Source organism: Bombina bombina, chromosome 8 (genome assembly GCF_027579735.1).
Source record: "Bombina bombina isolate aBomBom1 chromosome 8, aBomBom1.pri, whole genome shotgun sequence".
In the NCBI taxonomy this organism is placed as follows: Eukaryota; Metazoa; Chordata; class Amphibia; order Anura; family Bombinatoridae; genus Bombina; species Bombina bombina.
Window position 1 is genome coordinate 97,397,489 of NC_069506.1, and position 25,236 is coordinate 97,422,724.

The window sequence follows — 25,236 nt, forward strand, 5'->3', positions numbered from 1 at the left end:
GCAATGATAAATGCCGACAGCGTATGCAAGGTCGAGCGGACATGGGTCAACCAACGTTAAATCTACCCCTTAGTATTAAACTAGATTTGAAATTAGCAAATAAATAACATTTTTTTGTATTAAAAATTACAAAGTATTTTATTTATCAAACTATATTCTTGGCAACAAACATTTTTTTACAAAAATAAAGACTGACAAACCATACATTATCTGTACACAACAACATCTAGACATAAATAGACATCTTACGCTAAACAAGAACATTGACCAGTTACAATTGTCACTTTTTGCTCTAATATTGGCTTGAACAAGTGCAGCATTATCCCTTCAAGTTATTCAGACATGTTATGCTTTATATTACTGTAAGTAATCTTTTGCATGCCCTTTTGTAGTGCATTTGTGTAAATGTATTAAAATGTCACTGAATATATTTGGTTCTGCAGAAAAGCATTTTATAAGATTGTGTATACCACCATAAACTTCTTTCAAAAAGGATTTTCCAGTATTGCAAATTTACTTAAAGGGACACTGAACCCACATTTTTAATTTTGTGATTCAGATAGAGTATGCAATTTTAAGCAACTTTCTAATTTACTCCTATTATCAATTTTTCTTTGTTCTCTTGCTATCTTTATTTGAATAAGAATGCATCTAAGCTTTTTTTGGGGTTCAGCACTCTCGACAGCTCTTTTCTATTGGTGGATGAATTTATCCACCAATCGGCAAGAACAACCCAGGTTGTTCATCAAAAATGGGCCGGCATCTAAACTTACATTCTTGCATTTAAAATAAAGATACCAAGAGAATGAAGAACATTTGATAATAGGAGTAAAATAGAAAGTTGCTTAAAATTTCATGCTCTATCTGAATCACGAAAGAAAAAATTTGAGTTCAGTGTCCCTTTAATAAATTCAGATCTGTATTGTGTTCAAATCAAGGACAGCGGCCTGGATAGTGCTTGCTTATGGGGACTTACATTCAGCCAACCAATAAGCAAGTGTAACCACGGTTCTGAACCAAAAATGGTCCGGCTCCTAAGCTGTAGATTTCTGCTTTTTAAATAAAGATAGCAAGAGAACGAAGTAAATTTGATAATAGAAGTAAATAAGAAAGTTGCTTAAAATTGTAAGTTCTATCTGAATCATGAAATAAACAATTTGGATTTAGTATCCCTTTAATGTATTAAAAGATTTTTGTTTTGTTTTTTTGGGGAAAAAAATAGTCCCAGTGATACATAATTGTACCTAATCTTATATCTCTATAGAAGTTTTGGTTGAGATCCAAATTTTATAGGAAAACATCCATTAGAGAACCCTAAATAAAAAATAGTAAATCTTGTACTGTGTACAACTTATGTGAGCTTTACTGAAACTTGTTTTGTATTTAGTTTTTTAAAGTTATTATAAATGTTGAATTAGGTGCAATTAAATATTTATTACACAGATCTGTTCCATCATTTTACTCCAGATTTATGTTTTGAAACACAGGAACAATTGTTTTTCATGAGTATTGATTTTTATTATATTGGACCAAAAAAAAAGCACTCTGTTATATGTCTGCCCGGGTAGGTATCTGTTTGGTAAATAGGTTGCATGAAACAGAGATTGGAAGTGCGTAAATAAGATTTTAGTAGCAGAGAAATTTTAATTGGTGAAAGAATACAAAGTATGGTCAATTTTATCTTTTTCTTTTAATAAGTGAAGAGAACTTCTAATATTTATTAGTATATTTAATATTCCTAGCTTCTAAGCATTGCATACAATTAAATGGATATTTTTTTGAACCGCTGTGAAAGAGGCTGCTGTGTCGTATTTTTTTAAAAAAAATATTGGACGTTCCTGTGCACTGTATTTTTATGGTTCTGTCCATGTCTTTCAACAGAGAGTTGTTGTCTTAATCATCCAATTATCATCCATGTAAGCTTTAAAAGGGACAGTCTACTTGGTTTTATTTTTAATTGTTTAAAAAAAAATAGATAACACCTTTAATACCCATTCCCCAACTTTACATAATCAGCATTGTTATATTAAAAGGTTTTTACAATTTTGCACTACAGCCAGACAATGCTTGTTCATGTGTGCCATATAGATAAGATTATGCTCACTCCCTCGGAAAATGATAATGTGTTCACAAGAACCATCACTAACTGGCTAAAATGCAAGATTGTAAAAAGCTAAAAAAAAAAGCACTGAGATAAGGGGCAATGTAATCCTAGAGGTAAAAAGTATATTAATATAACCATGTTGGTTATGCAAAACTGGGGAATGGGTAATAAAGGGATTATGTGTCTTTTTAAACAATAATATTTTTTGTGTTTACTGTCCCTTTAAAGGGACACTGGACCCAAAAAAAATTATTTCATGATTCAGATAGAGCATGCAATTTTGAGCAACTTTGTAATTTACTCCTATTATCAAGTTTTATTTGTTCTCTTGCTGTCTTTATTTGAAAAAGAAGGCATCTAAGCTTAGGAGCCAGCAAATTTTTGGTTCAGAACCATGGACAGTACTTGTTTATTGGTGCTGTCCAATCAGCAAGGACAACCAAGGTTGTTCACAAAAAATGGGCCGGCATCTAAACTTACATTCTTGCTTTTCAAATTAACATACCAAGAGAATGAAGAAAATTTGATAATAGGAGTAAATTAAAAAGTTGCTTAAAAATGCATGCTCTATCTGAATCACAAAAGAAAAAAATTGGGTTCAGTGTCCCTTTAAGTATTTGTTGTGCACAAACCTGCATTTTCTCAGTTTTTTTTCATGCACAAATATAGTTTCACTTTGTTTAACATGCATGATAGAACGGTTTTCAATTTAAATATCCCTTTAAGTACATACTACATGCAACATTGCATACATGTTACATGCTTGCTCTAGACGCCGATTCTCATAAAACAAATATGTGCGCAGTGTTTATATAAAAAGGAATTTTGTGCAGAGAATACTGCGATTTGATGCCTTTCTTTAAAAACGAATTAAAAAAAAAATCCCCATGTTGGGCATCTTCATAGATGTAACTGGCTCAATCCGGCATTGACAATGGGAACATTTTTGTGCTCTGTGAGACCTGAGTTAATGAACACTTAGGTAAAGCTGTATAACCATAAAGGCAGGTGTATATTGCAGTCATTTACAATGAAAACCTAAAATGTTTTTAAAAAAAAAAAACTTTACATTGTGCTTTCCTTTTTTTTGCAAAATAAAATATAATCTGTTGTAACACTAGAAAACTATTACATTTAGAAGTGAATGAGAAAAGAGTGTTGGAAACCATCTATATAACACAGAAAAAAATTGCTGTTATCTTTACTTTAGGCACAAGTAACTCTATTAGAAATATAGAAATTTAATAACAGTTAAAAACCACAATTCTTGCCATATCTGTGTTAAGCTCATTTGATCTGAGTGTAGACACTTTTATTTCTACATTGCCTCTTCCAGGCAAATTAAAATACCATGTTAATCCATAAAAATATTTTACTGTCATAAAATGGGGTATTTGGCGGTTATTGGTGGTCATTTACCATAGAGATCATACATTATTTTAGTTTCTGTGCAAGTCGACTGGCTGTAAAACATTGTCACTGTTATTCCATTTGTTACGGTTTTGTTTATTATCCATTTTAGAACAATTGGTCCTCTTACTTTAAGGTAACTCAATAACCTTAGGTCGTGGATGCAAGTGCATATTAAAGCAGCATTTAAACCCTTGATGCTTCCTTACAACCACTTTAGAGGCCCAACCTGGCTCACTTGGTAAAAATACTGTATTGATTGAGTCCTCTAAGGGGCATGTAGTGTGACAGGTAGTTTCGTAGGTGCAGATTCAGCAGTGCACCTGAGATTCCCTGTCTTCAGAATACACTGAACTGGCCAAAGCAGAATGCAGAACAATACCACCACCATGAATGCAATGAGAACAAGTCTCTTCCAGTCATTGCACCTACAGCAGAAGCCCCATAGACCAGAACGTTGCCTGGGTGGAGCAGGAGGCTCCTTTTTGCTCAAACCAATGTCTACGCAGATGCACAAATCAGTCTGGCTGGAGTCTGACTCTGCATTTTGTTTGTAACATAGTTTGTTTCCTTCAATCCAGACAGACTGTCCATCCTGGAGGTGGGGTGGCAGATTGGACAGTAGCTCTTGACTGGTTTTTAGAGCTGGTGCCCCTTCCTCTGGGATGGCAGTGGGGTGCCGACAAAATGGGCAAATTACATTTTCTGTTTGCTTTTCGGGAGGAAGTGCTGCCACCAGCCTTGCCACACATTCCAGACAAAAGGTATGTGAACATTCCAATACTTTTGGTGTTTTGAAGATGTTGTCATAGCTGTTGAAGCAGATGGGGCACTCTGGCCTGGTGTCTTGGTTCTCCTCCATATCTACCTCTGTATGCCAGACTTCTGTTTGAGTAGTCATGGTTGAACCTGTTGGAGGGAGAGGAAAATAGATCTTAAGTACATATTCAAAGACACTGATGTATGAGTTACAGGCATTAAACTATAAAAAATATATAAATCTGTGATTTTAAAATGGATAGTACATGTTTGTGTAACACTGGCCCATGGCATAGAATCTCACTGTCTGATAAGCAAACCCCCACACAGTTCTATTGGCGTTCAGTGGCACCCCCGTAAAATCCTCGTCCCTAGATAGACAGGAGCTCAAAAAATTTAACCTAGATATGTTTAAAACACTGCAAATTGTATGACCCAGCTACATACTACTAAGGAATTGGTCACAGTCAAGGGAGATAACAAACATCTTCACTAGGGCTTTCAATAGTTTTATTATGAATGCTTTTAAAACATTTATGCTGCACCTATTTTTTGTTTTAAAATCAGATCTTAAAGGGACACCTGTTACTTTTGTATACAAATGTTAGTGTTTCATACTCTGTAGCAGACATTCTCAAACTTGGCCCTCCAGAGGTTTTGGAACTACATTTCCCATGATGCTCAGCAAGCTGATATGCTCGTTGAGCATCATGGGAAATGTCGTACCAAAACCCCTGGAGGGCCAAGATTAAGAATGTCTGCTCTATAGAGAGGCCAATAAGCTAAGCTTTTAAAATACTGCAAATCAAATAGTTGGTTTTGCCAATTTTCTGCATTTTGAAAACCTGTGTCTAGGGAGCGTGGCACAAGCACAATTTTTTTACACAAACGCAAGAGGTGTTTAATGACCCTTTACTTGCACATATATACAGTTGCAAATAAAACAAAATGAGTTTTCCTTTAAGCTTCATTCACATTTTTTTAACCATATATTGGCAATCTTCTGTATGAAAAATAAATAAATAAATCTTTTAATTAAAACCAAACCGGTGTATCTTCTTGCTAATTAATTACACTTTTCAAAAATACAAATGATTTGCTTTTAAGGGATATAAAACCATCTGTTTCATTGTTGTAATAAACAAATAGAAATCATTGCAAAATATATTATTCATAACTTTAAATGGATTAAAGTGATGGTAAACTCTCCCCTTTATAAAATCAGATCTGGAATGTAAGCGCTATTTTAGATGGAGTTTAATTCATTTGCTGTAATGAAGATGCAGTATAACTTAGTTATTAATATAGATATGAAATTCAAATACTGCATGCTCCTCCGCCCACTTCAAAAGTAAACTTTTCTGTGAGCTAACAGATTGAATTGTTGTCCAATCAGCGCTCTCCCCATATGGCACTTTTGTTGTAGCTAGAGCATTGATTGGAGAGTAATTCAATCATTTAGCCGACAGGAAAATTGACTTTTGAAGTGGGTGGTGTAACGTGGGGTATTTGAATTTCATATCTATATTAATAACCAAGTTATAGCGCATCTTCATTGCACATGATGAATAAAACCCCATCTAAAATAGCGCTTACATTCCAGATCTGATTTTATAAAGGGGAGAGTTTACCATCACTTTAAACCTTTTCTTTTTTTTAAACTTTATTTGTATAGTGTCCATTACTTCTGGTCACAGCCCTACAAGGAGGCTGGGGTCTCTAAAGGAAGGCTTATGTAGCTTGATGTCATTCCACTTCTAGAGTAACATGAGCTGGTTTAGTATTAAGTAGGGATGTGAATTTGGCAGTTTCATTAGTTGCCTCAAAAGGCCACCTTCTTCTGCCTTCAGCTCTTTTCAGAGCCGTATGCAACACACTTCGATCTGGATTTGCACAGAAATCCGGCTCCAAAAAGAGCCGAATGCCGCGAGCAGCCGCCTTCTTCTGCATTAGGCAACTAACTAAACTGCCTAATGCACATTCCTATTGTTGAGTGAATACTAGGTAAACGGGAGAGTCAAATTTGCCCATGCTCAAAAGAGGCAGCATGCAATTTAAGTTGCCAACATGTCTTCTCTCTTTTTTACCCTGAGGGCAGGAGCTGTACTGAGAATTTCTAAGTGCTCATTTTACAGAAAATAAGTTGTTTGCTGGTTGTTGTTGGTGGAGTTTTTTTTTTTACACAATGTTTCTTTTTAGGTTAACCTTGATTTAACACATTTGTTTTTACTAAAGGAGCCCTTTTCAATATCCCTTTTTAGCCCAACAAAACAAGATACTGTACTTAGTAAAGGATTTATGTTTTATACTGAAGCCAAGATCATATTATAGTTGTAAAATTGGAATATAATTATGCCTTTAGTGCAGACATTTAGATTTTGCATCAGCTACATGTAAATAAGCGGATGTGCTCTTGGCTCAAATAACTGTAAAACTAATTGCTTTAGCAAAAAAATGCCACAAATGCAACACAACCTGAATATTTTCTTATGTAATTGACGTTGACCTTTATATACTTGAGATTTTTTTTTCATGTTGTTGTTTAAAGGAACCTAAAGCCCAAATTGAATTTCCCCATAAAATATTTTAATTTTGCCTTGTAAAATGTTTTGCAATGTGCCGTCATTATCTCTTTTGCTGCATTTTCCTACAATTTTTTTATTGAAAATTACTACAAGAGGAAGTGTAAACTCAACTTCAGAAACCTAAACGTGCTACACTTTACAGACTGATTGCTTAATCAGTGCAGAAGTTAATTTATATCTGTATTAAATTAGCCATGGCAGATTTGATAAGATAAACATACTCTATTCATCTTCCTGATTGATAGCATATCAACCACACTGCTATTAAAGGGATATAAAACCCACATTTTTTCTTTCATGATTCAGATAGAGCATGTAATTTTAAGCAAGTTTTAAAGTAAAGATACCAAGAGAACAAAGAAAATTTGATAATAGGAGTAAATTAGAAATTTGCTTAAAATTGCATGCGCTTTCTGAACCATGAAAGAATAAAATTGGGTTTTATATCCCTTTAATGAGTATGGACACACTAACACTATTTTTTCCAACAAATACCATCTTTTAAAATGCAGTAAAATGTATTATTAATTATTTTTATGGTTATAAGTAGATTTACCTTAAAAGGGACATTATACACTCATTTTTTCTTTGCATAAATGTTTTGTAGATGATCTATTTATATAGCCCATAAAGTTGTTTTTTTTTTAAAAAATGTAAAGTTTTGCTTATTTTTAAATAACATTGCTCTGATTTTCAGACTCCTAACCAAGCCCCAAAGTTTTATGAGAATACCGTCAGTTACCTTCTCCAGCTTGCTGCTGTTTGTGTAAAGGGTCTTTTCATATGCAAAGGAAGGGGGAGGGGGGAGTGTCTTATTTACCACTTGCAGTGGGCTTTCCAGCTACCTTTTCAACAGAGCTAAACTAAGAGGTTCTAAGTAAGTTTTTAAACAGTTTTATACTGGATTTTTATATCAGTATCGGTGCATCTTATTCTTTATAGTAGTGTCTATTACACGCAATTATATGAAAATGAGTGTATACTGTCCCTTTAAAGGGGCAGTACACTGTAAAATTGTTTTTCTATTAATGTATTTTAAAGGACTTATACCAACTGCAGAGTATAAAATATTTGAGAAATTGCATTTTCAGGTTTGTGTATATGAAGTAGCTGGTTTTGTGCTTTGAAACCACAGCCTATTACAATGGGTTGAGCTTCAGGTAATATCACATCTCATTATATTATCACTTTGTGTACACACACATGCTTCCTTATCTTATACAGTATTTGTCTGGAACACCAAAGCTCAATAAATAGAGAGAACAATGGAAAATTGTCATTGTATTACTTAACTATCCTGCATCCCACTGAGAGTGTAACTTCTTCTGCTGGCTGTGTTTACTTAGGCTATTCAATAGCTGAGACTCCAGTATACAAACTTTCAGTATAGGTGGCTATACCATAGGCTAAATCAGCTATTTCAAATGCTGAAATAGGAGTAAAGGAGCTACTTGTAATCAATGTAATACACTCTAGCAGGTACAAAGGATCATTGGGAATAATTTAAGGGGAGAACATTTGTGGGTGAACTGTCCCTTTAACTAATCCTTGGTTGGTTAAAAGAGCTGCCTCTATGGTTTGCTTCATGAGATATATTTAATTGATTTATAAACACATATGGGGGTAGATTTACCAATCCGCGGATGCTGCTATTTACCCCCGTACTTTTTGGCTCGCCGGAAATGTAAGTTAAGAAGCAGCAATCATATGACCACTGCTCCTCAACTCGTCCACCACCTCTACGGCGGCAATCAGCCCGATTGGAAATTATCGCTTTGATTGACACCCCCTGCTAGCGGCCGATTAGCCACAAATGTGCAGGGGGCAGCATTGCACAAGCATTTCACTAGAAATGTTTGTGCAATGATAAATGCCGACAGCGTATGCTGTCTGCGTTTATCGATGTGCTGCGGACATGATCCGCTACAGCATATTATGTCCGCCCGACATATGATAAATCTAACCCTTAATGTTTAACTTTAATCGTACTAAACAAAGATGCCCAGTTTTAATTTAATGCCAGTTTATTTATGTTGCTATGTAAAACAGTCAAAAACATATCTAACAATGTACTGAAAACATCCTGTTTTCAACCAAAATCACCTTGGATTTAAGGAGAGATTTGTATTAAAGGGACAGTCTAGTATAAAATAAACTTTGATTATTCAGATAGGACTTTTAATTTTAATCAACTTTCCAATTTACTTTTATCATCAAATTAGCTTTTTTCTCTTGGTATTCTTAGTTTAAACTAAACCTAGGTAGGCTCATATGCTAATTTCTAAGCCTTTGAGGGCTGCCTCTTATCACATGCTTTTTAAATCTCTTTTAAACACAAAGAGACAGAAAGTACACATGGGCCATATAGATAACTGTGTTCAGGCACAGGGGGTTATTTAAGATTTAGCACAAAACAATGCTAAATTTAAGACAATAGATAATAAACAGTCACAGTCATGTGATCAGGGGGCTGGAAGAAGGTTCCTAGATACAAGGTAATCACAGAGGTAAAAAGTATATTAATATAACCGTGTTTGTTATGCAAAACTGGGGAATGGGGAATAAAGGGATTATCTATCTTTTAAAACAATAACAATTCTATGGTAGAGTGTCCCTTTAATGTTAAAGCATAGTTAAATTCAGCACCAGAGCAGTAATGCACTACTGGGAGCTAGCTGCTTACTTATGGTGGACCAGTGACAAGATCCATATGTGCACAACCACCAACTAGTTTCCAGAAGTGCATTGCTGCTACTGAGCCTACCTAGGTATGCTTTTTAACAAGCGATACCAAGCATACAAAGTAAATTTGAGCGTAGAAGTAAATTGAAAAGTCTCTTAAAATACTTGGGTCATACTACTGTCAAGAAAAAAAAAATCTGCTTATTTGAAATTCAAATTAATTTTTTCTCCCATTTTCCGGCCCCATGTATCATGTGTTTGACATCAGCCAATCACAGTCTAGTATATGTATACCTTGTGAGATTGTGCACATGATCAGTAGGATCTTGTTCCCAAGAAAGTTTGAATATAAAAAAAACTGTGTAAAATTTGATAATAGACGTCAATTGGAAAGGGTCTTAAAACTGCATGATCTTTCTGAATCATAAGTTTATTTTGACTTGAGTGTCCCTTTAAGCACAATATAATGCTGCGGTTTCAATTGTTCGAGAAGGATGTCCTGTTAAAGTGCTAATTTTTCCTTAAAATAGGCCCTGCCAGGATAAATGTGCAACTGTTGAGTGTTGCGTTTCACCAGCTTTACAAGCAGCCTGGGAATTATGTGGGGAGGTTTGTCTGGATAACTGGAAGATTTGCAGTATGATGTAGAGCTGGACTAGGCTGACCATATTGCCGCTTTAAAAAGGGACACATATGAAAAATACATATGTCAGGGCTGTTTAAAGAAATGGTTTTGTGTAAGAACCCTCACATATGTATTTTTCATATGTGTTCCTTCTTAAAGCGGCAATATGGTCAGCCTAAGCTGGATTTAAACATCCACAAATAAACACTGACAGAAATAGACACACGATTGCACTGTCATGATTACTAATACCAGCTGGTGATATTTGCTGTTCAGGTATTTTCCCTGCATTTTATTTCCGTATGAAGTTTATAAAATATTAACTGGCATTTTATTTTTAACCGTTTCATGATGAAAATGTGGAAAACTAACACTGCTCTTTGTACTGGTGAAGGAAAAGGAAGTAAATATTGTGAAATGGAAAAATGAAAACAGATCTTGTGTAATTCAAAAAAATACCCAGGAACAGATCTCTTCAAAATCATTTTCCTCATTCCATATAGCACGATTTCCCCTTAAATCTAGTCACATGTTAAAGAGACATTCCAGGGTGACATTACTTTTTTGTAATTTAATTATTATTTCCACATTTTTCTTCTTTAAAGGGGCAGTCTAGTCCAAATTAAACTTTCATAATAGGGCTTGCAATTGTAAGCAACATTCTAATTTACTTTTATCATCAAATTTGCTTTGTTCTCTTGGTATTCTTTGTTGAAAGCTAGGCTTAGCTTTCAACAAAGAATAAACTCAAGGGCTTAGAAATTAGCCTTCAAGGTCTTAGAAATTAGCATATAAACCTAGCTAGGCTTATATGCTAATTTCTAAGCCCTTGAAGGCTGTCTCTTATCTCAGTGCATTTTGACAGTTTTTCACAGCCAGACAGCGCTAGTTCATGTGTGCCATTTATAGATAAGTGTTCACTCCCGTGGAGTTATTCATGAGTGATCACTGATTGGCTAAAATTCAAGTCTGTCAAAAGAACTGAAATAAGGGGGCTGTCAGAAGAGGCTTAGATACAAGGTAATCACAGAGGTAAAAAGTATATTAAAACCGTGTTTGTTATGCAAAACTGGGGAATGGGTAATAAAAGGGATTATCTATCTTTTATTTAACAATAAAAAAAATTAAGTAGACTGTCCCTTTTAAACTATAGTCCTATTCAAGAAGTATAACTTGAAGTTCAGACGCAATTGCATTGTCTTTTTATCATGCATTTGTTGATTATGCAAATCTTCTGTATTTACTGGTCCTTTAAGAGTTTGCATCTTATCTGTGAAATTATAGCAGTTAAACAAAATGTACTCACTCATATACATAGCAAGGTATTTTTGTTTTTGCACTGTCCCTTAAATAATCCAATGCATTGTTTAAAAATATATATAATCCCTTTATTACCTATTCCCCAGTTTTGCATAACCAACACTGTTATATTAATATACTTTTCACCTCTGTGATTACCTTGTATCTAAGCCTCTGCAGGCTGCCCCCTTAACACAGTGCTATTTACAGACTTGCATTTTAGCCAATCGGTGCTGACACATGCGTAACTCCACAGGAGTGAGTACAGTGTTATCTATATGACACACATTCTAGCACTTTCTTACTGTGTAAAGCTTATAAAATAGACTAAGATAAAGGCCGCCTGCTGGTGCTTAGAAACAGATAGAGATTTAGAGTTTTAAAGGTTATAAAGTATATTAATATAACAAACAATGTTGGTTGTGCAAAGCTAGGAAATGGGTATGAAAGGCATTATTTATTTAAACAATAAAAACTTTGGAATAGACTGTCCCTTTAAATGTATTAGATAGATCATGAAGCTTTAAACAACTTTCCAGTTTACTGCAATTATCAATTTTGATTAGTTCTCTGGATATCCTTTCTTAAAGGTGAGTCCGGGAGCGTGCATGTGACTTTAGCCATTTGGCAGCAGTGGTTGCAACATTATTTATAGTAATGTTATAAATAGTTACAAACACTGCTGCCATAGACTGCTAAAGATACGTCTACGCTCCTGAGCTATCAACAGCCTACCTATCTTTACTCTTAACAAAGGATACAAAAAGAACAAAGCAAATTTGTTAATAGAGGTAAATTTGAAAAGTTGTTTAAAGTTGCTTTTTCTTTCTGAACCATGAAATTTTAATTTTGACTTTACTGTCCCTTTAATTCTTGCTTTGTATGAACAAAAACCACTGGTGACCGCTATTTTGATTTACTGCAAGACTTGAGAGGTATAATGCTCAGCTGTAGCAAGACACTGATACTCTCTTTGTCAATTAAATTGATTGACAGTTCAGCAGAATCAAAAGCACATGGACAGATGAAAGCGCATGAACAGATGTTCCCACACACTTGTTAGTTCATTTAAATGTGAACTGGTGTTCTATAGTATTGATGCACAGATTGAGAAGTCCAAGTACATGTTTTTTAAATTACTTTCATCAATGTATTTTCAAGGGCATTGTATATAAAGTAATATGTTATACCATTGAATGTATCCACACATTTTAAAGGACCAGTAACTACAGTAGATTTGCATACTCAACAAATGCAGGATAAAAATACAATGCAATAGCACTTAGTTTGAATTTCAAATGAGTAGTAGATTTTTTTTCTGATAAATTTCAAACATATGTCTATTTCCACTCTCCCTGTACTATGTGACATCAGCCAATCACAAATCCATATACGTATGTTCTGTGAATAATAAGTCTTGCACATGCTCAGTAGGAACTAGTGACTCAAAAAGTGTAAATATAAAAAGACTGGGCACATTTTGTTAATGGAAGTAATTTGGAAAGTTGTTTACAATTGTTTGCTCTATCTGAATCAATAAAGTTTAAAATATGACTTGAGTGTCCCTTAAAGGGACAGTCTACACCAGAATTTGTATTGTTTAAAAAAATAGATAATCCCTTTTATTACCCATTCCCTGACTACAAACAAATGCCAAAAATATATCTCTTCTAATTGTTCCTTTTCAAAATGAATTGTATTTAATTTATGAGGGAAAATGTATTACTTATAAGTATTCCCACTGTCCAAAATGATCCATAACACACACTCAGTCCACATAAATAAATATAAATAGTTATGTATTTATAATTTGACCTAGCATTTTCCTTAAAACACACCCCCCTTTTTTAAATGGACTAAGAAAAAAAAATTGTGTACTTGCCCACCAATGCTGTGGATATCTGAGTAGACATCTTTTTAAGAGAGATAGTTTTCAACCCTTGGCGAGGGCATATGAATTAGCAGCTGTTTTCTTAGTCTTTTATTGTGTTTGTTGAACTAACATGTACATGTTAATTTTTTATTCAGCATCTCTCAACACAACCTCATAAGCAGCATCTGGGGATACACTTAACTTGGGTGCAGATATTGACTTCATTCACACACAAGGCTGCATTATACTCTATCAGAATGTGTGTCAAAAGTACATTCATATGTCTGTTGGGAAGTATAAAAGGTTTGCTTGTTACTGTTATCTACTGCTAATGACCCTGTCTCTTGGTTCATATAGCGTTGCACACACATTTTTTTCTTTTCTAGTGAGGGACAGAGAGTATGTCTAGCTTTTATATTACATATACTGTCTAAAAGCAGGTGCTATAAATAGTGTTTGAACATATGTCTGCTTCACTGCCTGAGACTCTAATCCAGCAATCTTTTATTACCTAAAAATAAATGACACATTTAACTATTATCTACAAATAGTTTCAGTTATAAGTTATACACAGAGCTAATTCATTGTCTGCATTTTATTTCACTTGCTGGGCTGTCTGCTTTGATCAAATCATCAGATTTACTGATAATGTGCTGAGCCAGGTTAATTCCAAATGCAATGTGCTGAGTTTGCCAGTGAACAGTTTATCTAAGGTATATACTTTATAGTTTTTATACATTGTAAAATAATGCTTTACACTTGTAGCCAAGTATGTGTTGTAACATAGTTATTTTATTAAATCTTTCTACTGTTCCCCCATAACTGATTGTTTATGACAAAATACAGATTTGTGCATATGGCTGTAGGCAGTAGAAGAAAGTTGTGATGTCTGATCATGAACCTATCTACTAAGTGGCTGTAATATGTTGTTTTTTTTTGTGTTTTTTTTTTTTTTAATTGTCAGATAAAAGGGACATAAAAAAAAACAAACCTTTCCTTCATAATTATCAAATTAACTAATATCTAATGTTCTTTGTATCTTTTGTTGAAAATCATAGCTAGGTAGGTTTAGGAGCAGCAATGCACTACTGGGAGATAGTTGCTAATTGGTAGCTGCACATATGTCTCTTGTCATTGGCTGATTTGATGTGGTCAGCTAGTTACCAGTAATGCATTGCTGCTCCTTCAACAATGGATATCAAGAGAATGAAGCAAATTTGATAATAGAAATAAATTGGAAAGTTGTTTTAAATTTTATACTCCTATCTTCATATGAAATGATGTTGAAAAAAAGACAGAAGTCCACTGTGTTTAACCTATACAAATCTTAATATATTTACAAAAAAGCTCCATCTGATCTTAAATTAATCCCATTTAACACCAGCAATCGTATCCCTGAATTATGTTTCTAGCCAGAAATGTATCTAAACCATTTTTAAATCTAAGGTATTGGCATTTAGTACCTCCTTAGGTAATGAGTTCCACAATTTGATCTAAAAAATGTTGGGTTTCGTATCCCTTTAAACTGTGCAGTCTATTCTACAATGTGATGCCACTCCTTAAGCTTGTCTATGAATCACATCTAGAACATTAATGACCAATAGCAATCCTATTTTCATCATGCCAGATGCATTTGCATTACTAACAGCTAGCTTTGCTCACCAGGAACACATAATATTCTATTCTTTGTTGCAGCCCTCTGTAAACAGCCAATGGGTTGAATGCAATGGGGCTAGAATCTGCATGATGCATGGATGTTAATAATGCTTAAATCTGCAATATAATATGGGAGATGTAACACAGAATTTGACAACATGATCAAATTTATTTACAGCTTTTATGAATGTACACCTATATCAGTAGAGTTATATTTCCATAAGTCATATCAGTTATACTAAAATGTGTTTTATGCCTTTCTTTATTTTATTTTTTTAAATCTTTGATGTAGACCACTAGTTTTCAAACCTGCCCTCAGACCTCCCTAACAGGCCAGATTGAGGATATCTGAACTGGAGCACAAGTTAAATAATCAGCTGATTTAGTAAACATAGTTATTTTACCTGCTCATAATCTAGGTAATCCTGAAAATCTGGCCTGTAAGGGGAGGTCCATGGATGCAGAGTAAGCATAAACATAATCTTTATTCCCAGTAGATTCTGTCATCAAAACGTGTCTAAATAGCAACCTCTACTGGTTGAAAAATGCAACAACGGCATCTTTGTTGAGTCAGAGGTTCTTGAAATAACATGAGACCCTACATTTTTCTATCATGATTTAGATAAAGCAGACCATTTTAAGCAACTTTTCAGTTTACTTGTATCATGAAAGTCGCTTCATTCTCTTGGTATCCTTTTCTGAAGAATCAGCAATGAACTTCTGGGAGCTAGCTGAACACATCGGGCAAGCCAATGACAAGAGGCATATATGCATCTAGCTCACCAGTAGTGCATTGCTGCACCTGGGTCTACCTAGGTATGCTTTTAAACAAATGATACCACGAGAACAAAGTAAATTAGAGAATCAATGTAATTTGGAAAGTTGTTTAAAATTGCATGCTCTATCTGAATGTTGTCCCTTTAAAGGGACACTGAACCCAATTTTTTTTCTTCCGTGATTCAGATAGAGCATGCAATTTTAAGCAACTTTCTAATTTACTCCTATTATTAATTTTTCTTTGTTCTCTTGCTATCTTTATTTGAAAAAGAAGGCATCTAAGCTTTTTTCTTGGTTCAGACTCTGGACAGCACTTTTTTTATTAGTGGATGAATTTATCCACCAATCAGCAAGGACAACCCAGGTTGTTCACCAAAAATGGGCCGGCATCTAAACTTACATTCTTGCATTTCAAATAAAGATACCAAGATAATAAAGAAAATTTAATAATAGGAGTAAATTACAAAGTTGCTTAAAATGTCATGTTCTATTTGAATCATGAAAGAAAAAAATTGGGATCAGTGTCCCTTTAATCTGTGTGTTTTGGGACACCTTTTATATACTTTAGAAATTAATTTAACATCCCTTATTTATATGAGTGTGTGTGTCTGAAATGACTTTATACTAAGAAGTATCTGCTAATAAACCTAGGTGATATTACACAACGTTAGTTTAATAGTACATTATATTTTTTATCCTCTGCTCTAACTCAGTGACATTTATTGTACTTTCTGTGACATTTTGAGTGTCTCTAACTATTTTTTGGTGCTGTAAGACAATTGTTGCTTATATTTTATGCTTATTTTGAAAATAAAGGGATATAAAACCCAAACATTTTTCTTTTGTGATTCAGACAAAGCAACTGTTTTTTAAAAGGTTTCCTATTTGCTTCTATTATGAAATTTGCTTCGTTCCCATGATATTCTTTGTTGAAGAGATACCTAGGTAGGAATCTGGAACACTAAATGGCAGGAAATAGTGCTACCATTTAGCACTTTTGCATATTGATACCATTCTTGCAAAACTGCTGCCATATATTGCTCCAGACACGTGCATGCGCCTGAGCTTACATCCCTGCTTTTTAACAAAAGATACCTAGAGAACGAAGAAAATTGATAATAGAAGTAAATAAGAAGCTGGCATGTTCTATCTGAATCATAGAAGAATCATTTTGGGTTTGTGTCCTTTTAAAGGTTCCTAGCATATGTCTTACAGGGACATGATTCAGATACAATTTGAAAAAACATTCCAATTTGCTTCATTATTCAGATATCCTTTGTTAAAGAAATAGCAATGCACATGGGTGAGCCAATTACATGAGGCATCTATGTGCAGCCACCAATCAGCAGCTACGGAGCCTATTTAGATATGGTTTCATGCCCCTTTACTAGCTGATAATTTGCTACCTGTATTTTATTCTTGTGCTTGAGTGTTTATCAAATTCTATCCCAATGTTTAACTCATACATTTAAAGGGACACTCAAGTCAAAATTAAAACTTTCATGATTCAGATAGAGCACACAATTTTAAGCAACTTTACAATTTACTTCCATTAACAAAATGTGCACAGTCTTTTTATATTTACACTTTTTGAGTCACCAGCTTCTACTGAGCATGTGCAAGAATTCATAGTTTATACGTACGTGCATTTGCGATTGGCTAATAGCTGTCACATGATACAGGGGCAGTGGAAACAGACATAACTGAACTTCAAATAAGTAGAATATTTATTTCTGACAAACTTCAGAGTGCTATTGCATTGTCTTTTTATCAAACCTACTGTATTTACTACTGGTCCTTTTAATCTTGGAGTTCATATCAAATACTGTCTAGATCTACTTTTTACCACATGCAGAAACTAGTTCCTGACTTTAACAGGCAAATATCTCTATGAATAGCATAAATAATGTGCCAAGGAAAATAGATATCAGTCTTTATCTGAGATCCCAGTAAATGTTCTTCTGATATTACATAAATGTTGCAATGTAGTAATTACACAGTGCCTAAAATAAATGCGCTTTCCATTCTTAATATAGACATGCGCCTATGAAATTATATATTGGCAGCACTCCACATGGACTAGAAAACACAAGTCATTTGTTGCTTTCACCATAAGGAGATATTTTCTGGCTGAAGTTCTGCATTAAAGGGACATTAAACTTTGTAATTATAAGACATTTGATTTTGGTTGCCTTGCTAATAAATAACATACCAGGCAAATCTAAACATTTTAAAACAAAATTAAGAGCTTGTTTGCTGCTTTTGTTTTTCACAGCCAAACTCCACCCACTACTTGCCTTGTTTGTAAGAGCCAATCAAGGCTTGAGTCTCCAGGCAACAAGGATAACCACAGTCATTATGTTAGTATACCATTGCATTGTTTTGCATTTCTTATCTAGTAAATCCACTTAGGGGAAACTATGTAGCAGAGTTAGCCTTGATAAGTGTGTGGTGTGCATTTCAAGTGCTGAGAATTAGAAAATCCACCCTTTTTTTAGAGCTAAATTGCATGTAAAGGGGGCAGAATAAAAAAAGTATACTGCAAAGTTGTTTTACTACATGTAACTAAGCATTTTTAATGAAACCACAAGGTGTTTGCTGTCCCTTTAAGTCTCATATCTCTCTTCTGGAACTACTGGCATTAAAATATTTATTTATCAGTGTCTCCTTTCTGCAGATCCAGAACAAACATAACTAAAATATGCACCTTATTTCACAGATTTAGGGCAGGGCCGTCCTGGTTATCGTTTGTGCATTGTAGAAACATAGCACTGATTTACAGAGTTTGTGCTAAGGCTATAACTTATAAGTACTTATTATATAGTTGCATAGTATCTATTAACAATGAAGTAGTTATTGCAAAAATATCTTCATTCAAATTAAATATGTAATGTTTAACAGTGTGTGTGTTTTTAAACCCAGTAGAATGGCATAAATAATAGATGCATAATAAAGACAATGTAAAAATACTTGATCTGAATTTAAAATAAGCAGTAGTTTTTTTTTTTTACTAACTACCCCCCCCTCTTATTTGCCAGTTCCCTGTATCACATGACTGTCATCAGCCAATCACAGGCTAGTATACGTATACACTGAACTTGTGCACATGCTCAGTAGCAGCTGGTTCATCAGAAAGTGTGCATATAAAAGGACAGTGCAAAAATGTGATAATGGGAGTAAATTGGAAATTGTCTTAAAACTGCTGCTCCTTCTGAATCATAAAAGTGTAGTTTTGACTTTGACTGTCCACCATTTGAAAAGTCCCTTGATTGTTTATCTTATCTAATTTGCTGTGGCCAGTTAGCAACAGCTCCTGCATATTCTATATTTTTTGGTGCACACGATCCTGAGATTAAAAATAAATAAATATAATAATATGGTCTGTCACATGAAAAGGTTGGAAAAATGTTTCATTCATGTCATTCATGTGAAAACAATCAAACATCATAAAAATATGACAACATTTAAATTATATCTCTGTTGGACAGAGACTCACTTCCAGCATCATCAAAACAAAAACTTGTTTTAGCCAATGATAGGAAGATCTATATTTAAAACCAGACACTTTTTACCCAGCAACTTTTTAAATGCAACACTAAGGAAATATTAAAGGTCTCTTATTGATAATGTATTTTACTCAGGGTCGGCTCATCCATGGGACCACCAAGTGGGTCAACAGACCCAGGCAGCACTTGACAAAGGGCAGCACTTCAGTGACTGAGTCAGTCACTGTCAGACCCATACCACTCCTTTCCTCTGTCTCCTTGGGGGAAGTTGCAGGTTCCCAGCAGCATAACCTCATCATGCACAAAGACACAGAACCAGTCAGGGGCAACATTCAAGGTGGGACAAGCGCCCTAACTATTTTCCAACTTGTTGTTCATAAGCATTGATTTCATGCAGGCTTAGTAAGGTCAGTGCCAGGCTAGTAGGTTGATATGCTAATCAGTAATGTTACTACTGGGGGGGGGGGGGAGGGAGAGCACAATATCTTGAACTGGCTTTGATAGTAAAATTATGGAAATGTGCAAATGAATCCTTTAAAGGGACAAAGTCAAAATTTAAATGCACATAGATGAAGTACATATTTGAATAGAAACATATTTACAATGTACTTGTATTGGCAAAATGCTTCCGATTATGTTATCACTGATTTTGTGTTTTTCTATGCACAAAAAGCATAGCTAGATATTCTCAGTTCACCAACATTTTAAATACTACAGCTGCTCAGAGTGCCAGTGGGGCTTGTATTATGTAGGCAATTAACAAATTGAGTCATTACCAGATGGTACAAGTCTGAGCAAGTGCTGTGTTTAAAATGCTGGTGCACGTTGCATACTTAAATACACTTTTGAAACAGCTATAGCTTTTATTAGAAGCATTTTTGCTAATACATGTATATTATAAAAATGCTGCTACTCAAAACTGAAATGCATCCATGTGGATTCCAGTTTTAGCTAGAATGCCCCTTTAAATTGACAGGATAGGATGACATTTTAAACCTCTTTCTAATTTACTACTGTTTATCAATTTTGCTTAGTTCTCTTGATATCCTTTATTAAAGTGTAAACCTAGGTAAGCTGGTTACAAAACACTGCTGCCATAGACTGCTATCGACACATGCACGCCCCTAAACACCTATCAGCCTACCTAGGTTTAATCTTCAACAAAGTATACCAAAAGAACAAAGCAATTTTGATAATAGACATAAATTAATTTCATTGCATGCTCTGTCTGAATCCTGAAACTTTAATTTTGACTTTATTGTCCCTTTACCAAATAAAAAAAAAAACGTCCTTATCGCTGTATATTCAGTCATGCCACATCGGAATTCCCTTTAATCTGTCTTCAAAAGCCAGAACCAATAAAGTTAAAGGGACAGTTCACCCAAAAATTTTCTCCCCTTTAAATTACTCCCAATGATCCTTTTAACCTGCTAGAATGTATTAAATTGGTTACAAGTAGCTCCTTTACTCCTATTTCAGCATTTGAAATTGCTGATTTAGCCTGTGGTATCGCCACCTATACTGAACAAATTAATACTGGAGTATAGGCTATTGAATAGCCTAAGTATACACAGCCAGCAGAAGAGATTACACTCTCAGTGGGATGCAGGATAGTTAAGTAATAAAATGATAATTTTCCATTGTTCTCTCTATGTATTGAGCTTTGGTGTTCCAGCCAAATAAAAGATAAGGAAGCAAGTCTGTTTACACAAACTTAGAACATAATGAGATCTGATATCACCTTTAAGTTCAACCCAATGTAATAGGTTGTGGTTTCAAAGCACAAAATCAGCTACTTCATATACACAAATAAGCATGAAAATTGAATTTCTCAAAAATTTTATACTCTGCAGTTGGTATAACAAGTCATTTAAAATACATCAATGGAAAAATAATTTTACAGTGTACTGTCCCTTTAATTGTAAAAAGTTGGCCCTTTAACTGATATGGTCTGGATTGCAGAACTGTTTGCTTTTTGATGTTGTCAAATCCTATCAAATTAGGCTCTTGCACTCCAGGTCAGCAATGAAAAATCTATTATGTTTTTGTTACATAAATAATTAGTCTATCAAAACAATAATTTTCTATGGGCTATAAACCTAAAAGGATTAAGTGACACCAATTTGGATAAATGAGCTCAAATAGTCTTGATGCATTTGAAATAAAATAATCAACCTAAATATAAAATGCAAGTATATATATATTTTTAATTATATTAGTGTAAAGTTTAGTCACTATAAAGTAATGGACACTGTATGCTGTCCTTATCTCCTCTGCTGAGGCTAAACAGGGGCAATTGTAAAGGAGCTAATGAAATAGCATTAAAGGGGCATAAAATTGCAAAAATGGAAATGCTCAATGTTAGAGAATTTTATAGTTGTACTATTGTTTAAATATATAACCAAACAGTAAATTGGTTAAACACATAGTTCAAGTCAACTCTAAAGCAACAAAGTACTGCTAGATGATCACATCTGTTGCCCCAATAACAAAAGGTTGTATGCATGTACTTACCAATACCCAAGCTAGCTCCCAGTACTGTATTGCTGCCCCTGAGCCTATCTAGGTATGCTTTTCAACAAATAATACTAAAAGAAAGTAATATTGATATCAGATGTAAACTAAAAATGTCTCTTAAAACTGCACACCCTGTCTGAATCATAAAATTATGTTGTGCCTTGAAATACAAGTGTGGCTCAAATCCTAAAGGTGTGTATAATGTGTTATTATGTTTGTAGTTCTCAAGCTTGTTTTTGTTGTTCTTGTACATAATGCAGGAATCTATTTTACCCATTGTGTATATACAGATATTCTTGCTATGCTATATGAAGATAGGAATTTTAGTTGGCACTGAGTCATTAGCACACATCACAGATCCGGATACAGAACTGGTCTTTAGCTCAAGCTTTGTCATTTTAATCCATTTAGGAATGGGAGTTATGAATATGCCTTATAGTGTAAACCATCACATGGAACATAATACACATGACTTGTCAATCTTTATTCCAAGAAACTTCACCCAGGGAATTCTAGCTGTCACTAAATACAGATGATTCTACCTATAACCTCCCACATTCCAATGCAAACACATGGAGACTAAAGAAGCAAACTACTACAATTATTATTACTGCAAACGTGAGGTTTCACCGAAACTCCAGAGTTTTTTTTTGCCTTGGATAAATCAAACTAAACTAACATCATTTTTTTGTTTAAGAATTGGAACATGTAGGAAACTTACTAGTTCTTTTCAAATGTTAATTTGATACTCAGTCTTGGAATTCTTTAATTTAAATTAAAAAAACAACAACATTTAGACAAAAGGGATTTTTTTACCCCATTGTTATTATAATCTTCTATATAATGGGACTTTCTAAAAAAATTAAACTGGAGCCAGACAGGTAAAAAAACCCCAATAGGGGATTAGACTCTCTGCAAGTCAGGTAAATCACTGAATTTGGGGTTTGAGACCCGATTATATGATATGTTGCAGTCACAATTTTGTAACCCAAAAAAATATCTCGTTGCTATAAATGACCAGATGGAAATGCTGTCACTTTTGGTTAGCATTTAAAATAAAATATGGCAAAGCTGTTAACGCTTTGTGATCATGGAGTTAACCATAGCACATTACATTTTGAGATTGATCATATTGATTGCAACGTTTTTACGTTTCAACAAGACCCCTAAATATATCACACTGCATAAATTATGAGAAAAAAAAAGTTATAAATTATGTTCCTTATTTGCATATATTCAAGGGAACAGTAACATAGGTGTAGTGATAACAGTAATCTGCTTTTTAAAAAAAAAAGTAACAATATGGGACCTGCCCTTTATATTAAAAATACACATTATATAAAATCCATCCTGTGATCAGTAACTCATTAATGATCTTCTCCATTCATTCTAAGCGTTTTATCTCTATGTCACACTCCAACCTGGGCGAATGGACAACATAATGGTCTGCAACAGTCTTTCTCTATCATTTGGTTTTTTTTTTTGCTTGGTTTGCTTTTTTCTATCATGGGAATAATTGTATATACATTGGGATACCCAAAATTAAATATTTAAATGCAATAAGTAAAAAAAAAAAAAGATAAAACTTAAAATGTTAACTTGTGACATTAGAACCCAATGCTAACGCATCACATTAACTGCATTAATTATTATAATATCAGATGCTGCATCATTTAATGAAATAGCAGCCCCTATATATTTTCTGAATTGGGGGGGGGGGGGTGATTGTCCAAAAATGAAAAAATAATAAAAAAATAAATAAATACAATATATATATATATATATATATATATATATATATATATATATATATATATATATATATATATATATATATATACACACACACAGTATTACAAACAGAGCACCATATAAAATACCCAGCAATTAAAAAGCCAAATAATATTCATAGAATAGAATACTAGAATCTGATTTCATGGGGTAATCGTTCTACTGAATCAAAGCAACGTTCTATGCCAATGACTGATAAAGTATTGTTCCAACTTCTCATTCCTTTTATAAAATACTATATTTTCTGTATAAATCCAGTTCTTTTTTTATAACACACTGAAGAAATATCAAGCATTTAAATATGTTCCCACATCTGTTTAATCTTATTATTGTTTTACTTTTGCCAACTCTGAACACAACATAAAATCACAAGTTTAATCTTTTTAGTGGCAAAAACAAACTCCTGAAGTGACTATGATGATCAGTTGTGTAAATCTGATGTAAAATAAAACCAAACAAAAAACAACTAATGCAAGATTTTATTTTGACATAAAATCACTTAGAATAACTTACCTTCAGCTTTCCCAAGGCTATGAACAGTTTTATATTATTCCCTTCTCCTCTGCAGGAGTATAGCTGACTGAATGCCACTAGCAATTCCCCAGAGCCAAGCTGAAAATCCTGTATGCTAAGTTAGTAATGATTCTTTTATCTCATAGCAAAGCTGTTCTGCAACTTGCTGATCACAGACACTTTTCAAATCATTTGCTGAACCTCTGACAGGTGCTCTTATAGCTAATGTCAGTAGAGGTGAGTCACAGAGGGTGTAGCTGTCATACTTATCAGAGGGGATTGGTTTCAGTTTGTATGAACCAATCCATTCCTGTTAAATGGGAGCTGCTGCTTTAAACTGTATATTTGAATCTGCCTAAAGATCATCCCAGTTTGCTCTTAATAGCATTCATAGTAAAAAGCTATAGGGCAGTTACTTCCTAGAGCCTGGTTACATCCCTATCCTGAATACTGTTGTTCTTAGAGGTGCAGCTAGCACTGTGTTTAGGTGGCACATGACAGAATTACACCCAATAGCCTGATATGTGAACATGATGTACTGAAATGTTATTGTTATATCACTTGGAAGGGATACTGAACCCAAATTTGTTCTTTCATGTTTTAGATAGAGCCTACAATTTTGAGTAACTTAATAATTTACTCCAATTATCAATTTTCTTCATTCTCTTGGTATCTTTATTTGAAAAAGCAAGAATGTAAGCTTAAAGGGACATGGAACCCATTTGTTTTCTTTCATGATATAGAAAGAGCATGCAATTTTAAACAACTTTCTAATATACTTCTATTATCTAATTTGTTTTATTCTCTTGATATTATTTGCTGAAAAGCATATCTAGATAGGCTCAGTAGCTGCTGATTGGTTGTTTCACTTAGAAGCTTCATGTGATTGGCTCACCCATGTGCATTGCTTTTTCTTCAAATAAGGATATCTAAAAAAACGAAGCAAAATAAATAATAGAAGTAAATTGGATTGTTGTTTAAATTTGTATTCTCTTTCTGAATCATGAAATACATTTTTTGGGTTTAGTGTCCCTTTAAGAGCTGGCCCATTTTTGGTTAAGACCCTGGATAGTGCTTGCGGATTGGTGAGTACATTTAGCCACCAATCAGCAAGCTGTACCCAGGTGCTAAACCAAAGA

The 25,236-nt window shown here is 34.1% G+C and overlaps 1 protein-coding gene across 2 annotated transcripts; it reads right to left on the reverse strand.

Moving 5' to 3' along the window:
• Positions 1–109: 109 nt before the first annotated feature.
• RNF223 (ring finger protein 223) lies at positions 110–24,423 on the reverse strand. Of its 2 annotated transcripts, none has more exons than XM_053690466.1 (2): positions 24,098–24,423; positions 110–4,423 (listed from the first exon to the last, which is right to left on the reverse strand). In XM_053690466.1, exon 2 carries the CDS (start codon positions 4,413–4,415, stop codon positions 3,783–3,785), a length of 633 nt encoding a protein of 210 aa, XP_053546441.1. In that variant the 5' UTR covers positions 4,416–4,423; positions 24,098–24,423; the 3' UTR covers positions 110–3,782. The 2 variants fall into 2 exon arrangements, with proteins under 2 accessions (XP_053546441.1, XP_053546442.1); XM_053690467.1 differs by lacking the exon at positions 24,098–24,423 and adding an exon at positions 21,791–21,883.
• Positions 24,424–25,236: the final 813 nt, after the last annotated feature.

Coding starts and splice junctions, on each gene's coding strand:
- RNF223 (XM_053690466.1), bottom strand. CDS start 4,415: ATGACTACTCAAACAGAAGTCTGGCATACAGAGGTAGATATGGAGGAG.